Genomic DNA, 5,710 nt, shown 5'->3' with positions numbered 1-5,710 from the left:
CTCGAAAACTTTGAGAATATTGTTGAAATCATGGTTTTTTTTTGTCCATGGTGAAGTCATGTTTTTGGGTATATTTAATATTGGAAAATTAATATGTTTTGTGTGTACTAACTAGTAACAAGAATTAGGTGGATTAAAGGATTAATAGCAACTGTAATAATGTTGTATTTGGATTTGATGATTTAAATTTCAGATAGTATATAAAAGAATGATTTGAAATGATTTAATGTTAAGATGAATTTGAAATCCACTACACTGAAATTCATTGTAAAGTGAATTTACCAGGACAAACAAATTGATTTGTGATTATTATGAGTTGAAACTTTTCTTTAACTTCATCAATCCAAATAAAACCGAGAATTGTAGAATGAAATACAATTTAAAGCAGTTCGAAGCATTCATTGTTCCGAGACAAAGAGAAAAAAGGTGATATATATTCCCTTAGTTGGTCACTCACTCGATCTAAGGGCTCGAACAAACTCCAACGACATAGTGACTGGGAAAGTTTGATAAAACCATGTTATCAAATATTTTAAAATTTCGTCAATAATTGTCTCTCCACTGTGAGAGACGCTGGAGGTTTAAACCTTGGAGACAACGAAAACTTTCCTCTCCCGAGGTGATTATTGCGGGCCGATCCAGGATTAAGTTTAATGGAATATACAAGATCAATATCAAAACTTCTGTGTTTTTTTTAAAATTATGTGGACACTTTTATTTTCCTTTTCTAATTTTTCCCTGGATGGACATGCTTCCCCCATCAAATGATATGGACATCGAAAGAAATTAAAATATTCCAATTAAATAAATAAGGCAAGTTGCTTTTTCTTTTTTTTTTTTTTGGGTTTTCGGTAGTCATCCACTTCCGACGTTACTTATATCCGTTGCTAGAAAAAAAACAAGAACATGAAGATAACATAGAATCCAGGAATGAATAGTTGAACATGCTTTTCATATAATTGAATTTCCATAAATACCCTCCATGGACCTTTTCTTTTGTCCACTAATTAAACAACTGATTATCATACCAGCTCATTCTATATATATATATATATATATAACACAGGAACACACAGATACTTACATATGTGCATGTATTTTTTTTCTTTGTGAGACTTGATCGATAAAAAAACGAAAGTGTTTTTTCTTAATTGAGCTACACGATCAATATTGTTAGGAATTTAATGGGTAAAATCAAATATTCCTTTTACTGTTTCTTTGTTCTTGCTCGTTTTCTTCTCCATGTAGCTCATGCGGCAGCTTTCAACATATCCAATATTCCATTCTCCAAAGGATTCAGCCCTTTATTTGGTGATGCAAACGTTATCCCCTCCGCCGACGATCGATCCGTTCGACTTCAACTCAACCAGTACACAGGCATGTATAAATAATTATATTATGTATTTGATGACATATTAGTTAATCACATGTGTAATTAAGTAATGGAGTCATGATCGGTTTTTTCGTAATGTTTTTTCCCCACAATATTGATTGATTTGTTCACTTTACAGGGTCAGGGTTCAAATCTTCAGATCTTTACAGTCATGGCTTCTTCAGTGCTAAAATCAAGTTGCCATCAGATTACACTGCAGGAATCGTTGTCGCGTTTTACGTACGTAACATGTGAAATTTAGCATCAAGTGTCCTCATAATTTCCATTTCGTAGTTAGCGACATGATCATGTTATTAATCTTAATCATCTAATATTTGTTATGAATCTTAATTTGCAGACAACAAATGGTGATTTATTCCCGAAATCGCACGACGAATTGGATTTTGAATTCTTGGGAAATATAAGAGGGAAAACATGGAGATTTCAGACAAATATGTATGGGAATGGAAGTACAAGTCGGGGGAGAGAAGAAAGATACTACCTCTGGTTCGACCCTTCTCAAGATTTTCATCGTTACAGTATACTCTGGACCAACAAGAATATTATGTGAGTTCAATTTTTAAAATTTTGTACTTTTTCCACTTTATGCAATGAGAAAATTCAAATATATTAGAAGGATATAACCCCAAAATTTAGATGATTTTATTCAAAAATAAAAATAGATGATTTTATTCAAAAAATAAAATAGATGATTTTCGAAAAATTAATTAATATAAAAAAAATATATGTACGGGAACTTTTTAAATTTTATCGATGCAGTCACCTTGATTTTGCAAGATTGACAATATATTAATCGATAAAATAAAATTAAGGGCATACGACTCGGAAATGGTTCCGATGTTACTCAAGACACTACAGTGCAGGGTCTATATGATCCGACGATTCTACTATGCATAACAGTGTTCTTGTGTTGTTGTGCACAAGGTAGAGGATCCATACTCAATCGACTCGGTCATACAAGTTGCAATTGAGATTCTAAAAATGAATATATTATTTTATATTTTTAATTTAGAAATTATTATTTATCTCTAGTTTTTTATGTCAATATTTACAATTTTTTAACTTTCAAAAGAATAATTAATTTGATTGGAAAATATTATTAAAATTAGATGATAGTATTTTTCAAAATTTCATAGGAATAGGTAATTTGTCAATTCATGCCAATATTTTACAATTTTTTTTATTAATATCGAGTCAAATAAATATCGAACAGTATTAAATTAAAGACTAGTAATGTTACCATGACAGCGATGACCTTAATTCATGCCTAATTGAATTGACTTTTAGGTTGAATACCCACCCTATATAGATTCTAGGGTTTGCCAAGATTTTAGAGAGTTGTTCACATCTAAATCGCTCATGCGTGCCTAGAGGTGTAATCCAGTCAATAATTTATGCTAGCGTAGCTGGTTAATTAAAATTGGTTAAATAAGCGGATGACATGTATTGATATAATCGATCGGGAATAATATTGAGTTACAATATATCAGTTCTTGAAATATTGAATATCGATTTATTAATATTGAGTTACAATATATCAGTTCTTGAAATATTGAATATCGATTTATTAATATTGAGTTACAATATATCAGTTCTTGAAATATTGAATATCGATTTATTAATATTGAGTTACAATATATCAGTTCTTGAAATATTGAATATTGATTAATTAAATCGATTTTGATTTTCAAACCAAGTTGAAGACGCTCAAAATAATCTTTCGTAGAAACCAATTGAATTTTTTGGTAAAACATCTGAAAGATATACAACTTGAATATAAAAATGGTTTGGTTGAAGTATTTTATCAAATACTTCGTATGCAATATTTTGATTTTTGAAATACACATAAAATGCTTCAACAATGCATATAAAAAACAGTAGCAATAATAAATAAATACGATAAATAAATAGATACGAATTTATTTATGCATGTTCAGATATTAATAACTCTCATGTCACCGCTTCTTCTCCTTGAAAATCATTCACTAGAAGACTTTGATTTATACAACTCATCGTACAAATCCATTTCAAATTAGGATTTATTCATTGCCTAATTGAAACTCCTAGCACACTCTCGATCGTAGACCGCAACATCACAATCCGCATAATTTTTAATGTCTCTTATGTCAATACTATAAACACGATATTAATGTCTTTGTGCAAAAACTCACTCAACTTAACTTTGAAACTAAACTCTCATGTATATGTGTGAGTGACTGTGTGTGATGATTTAATCTATTACAGTGTGTGTATCTCGCAAATGTATTCTCATACTTGAGATTGTCCTCATTCTAGCTAATTTTTTATATAGGCTGCTCATACTTTGAATCTCCTTCAAAACTTTATATTTGATCTTCAAAATCTTGTATACATAACCTCCAAAAGTGATATATACGTTAGATATAAGAATATGATCGTTCGAAAAAAGTTTCAGTACTGTTTTTGACATTGAACGGTCATTTCTGATTTGCTGGCCATTTTTCGCAATCCTAACTGATTTGAGGTCCACTGCCAGTTGGACTCGTCAGCTAGACTAAACCAAACTGATGAGATATACTGAATTAGGCTTGTAGTTTCGTCGTCTTTTACTAATATCTTAAACTCTGATTTAGACTTTGATTTGTAAAGATGATTTGTAGATCATCGTCTTATCTTCGTAACACATATTAAATCATTCCATTTGGATACCGAGCTTGCCAATCTGACTAAAATACATCAATTGCTCTTGCCCAACTGATCTTGGCTGATCATCCAAATCAATGAGCCTTGGCGAAATTAGTTTGTCGAGATAACATCCGATTTAACCCAAATAACATTAAATATGACTTTTCCCAAATTGAGATTTTTGTTATTTGTTTTGACGGTTGATCATTTGTATTACCGAGTTGTGATTTATTATCGAAAAACTGCAGCTCACCAGATTTTCAGTTTGGCTTAATTCGAGTTTTAGCTTCCATCTTGAGTTAGCAACTGCACACTTGAGTAATTATGTTAAAAAACATAATAACATGTTTTGTTATCATCAAAATAAAAATTGTTAGAGTTTCTAAATTCAACATGTAGCTTATTTGAAATCAAGGTCCCAGATTTAAAAGAAGTTTCAGGTTTGAGATCCAATTATAACATAACTCTTTCTCATATTTTGATAGTAAATTCATTAATATGCTTTTCAATATTTTCAGTGAAAATATTTATTTAAGTTTATTATTAACAAACTTTCATATTTCCTACAATTTTTTTGTTCACTATTATAGATTCTACATTGATGATGTTCCAATCCGGGAGATAGTACGCAATGATGCAATGGGAGCTGATTTCCCATCAAAGCCTATGTCTTTGTACGCTACCATTTGGGATGCTTCGGATTGGGCTACTTCCGGTGGCAAATATAGAGCAAATTACAAATATGCCCCTTTCGTGGCTGAATTCACCGATCTCGTCCTCCATGGATGTGCCACCGATTTGTTGCAGGAGGCGTTCGCCACCGATTGTACGGATACTGATCATAACCGATTCGACGGGGCTGATTTTGCCAATATGACCCCAAAACAAAAGGTGGCAACGAGAAAATTCAGGGATAAATATATATATTATTCATATTGTTATGATACGATTAGGTATCCTGTGCCACCACCGGAATGTGTCGTTGATCAAGTTGAAAAGAAGCGATTTAAGGACACGGGGCGACTGAAGTTCGATGAGAAACACCAACACCGGAGGTTCAAGAACAGTGGCCAGGTTATGGGAGTTAGGAAATATGAAAATCAAGAGGACATGTGATAAAATATACATATATGCATACTACTGTCCTGTATAGTATAGGAAATTTTTCTTTTTTTATTATTTTTTTTCGCGGTTCTTTCGGATATATTGGAATATAATATATTTATTTTGATTGATATTATAGTGAAAGAGAAAAATATTATATCATTGATCGCATGAAATGTGTAATGTGAAAAATATATTTGTGATCATAAAAAGATATTCAATTTTATTAAGATTTTCATGCTCTCATAATCACATTCATTTTTTATAACTTCAAAAATAATATCTAGTTTTGAAAAGGCAAAAACTTGTGTGAGACGGTATCACATGTTGTATTTTGTAAGACAGATCTCTTATTTGGGTCATCCATGAAAAAGTATTACTTTTTATTGTGAATATCGATAGGGTTGACTCGTCTCACAATTAAAGATTCGTGAGATCTTCTCACAAGAGACATACTCTTTTGAAAATGGTAAGGCTTTTGTTTTAAGATCTCATTCTCATATTTTGAAAAATGGAAATGATACATTTTTAACATTTCAAAATGCATGC

The 5,710-nt window shown here is 31.2% G+C and overlaps 1 protein-coding gene across 1 annotated transcript; it reads left to right on the top strand.

The window, feature by feature from the left end:
* Nucleotides 1–1,049: 1,049 nt before the first annotated feature.
* Nucleotides 1,050–5,177, top strand: LOC140970640 (probable xyloglucan endotransglucosylase/hydrolase protein 30). Its single transcript, XM_073432455.1, has 4 exons — nucleotides 1,050–1,377; nucleotides 1,512–1,612; nucleotides 1,731–1,939; nucleotides 4,648–5,177. The coding sequence occupies exons 1-4, from the start codon at nucleotides 1,185–1,187 to the stop codon at nucleotides 5,171–5,173; spliced, it is 1,029 nt and encodes a 342-aa protein (XP_073288556.1). The 5' UTR covers nucleotides 1,050–1,184; the 3' UTR covers nucleotides 5,174–5,177.
* The last annotated feature ends 533 nt before the right edge of the window (nucleotides 5,178–5,710 follow it).

Source organism: Primulina huaijiensis, chromosome 2, assembly GCF_012295235.1.
Source record: "Primulina huaijiensis isolate GDHJ02 chromosome 2, ASM1229523v2, whole genome shotgun sequence".
In the NCBI taxonomy this organism is placed as follows: Eukaryota; Viridiplantae; Streptophyta; class Magnoliopsida; order Lamiales; family Gesneriaceae; genus Primulina; species Primulina huaijiensis.
This window is presented reverse-complemented; position numbering and strand designations above follow the sequence as displayed.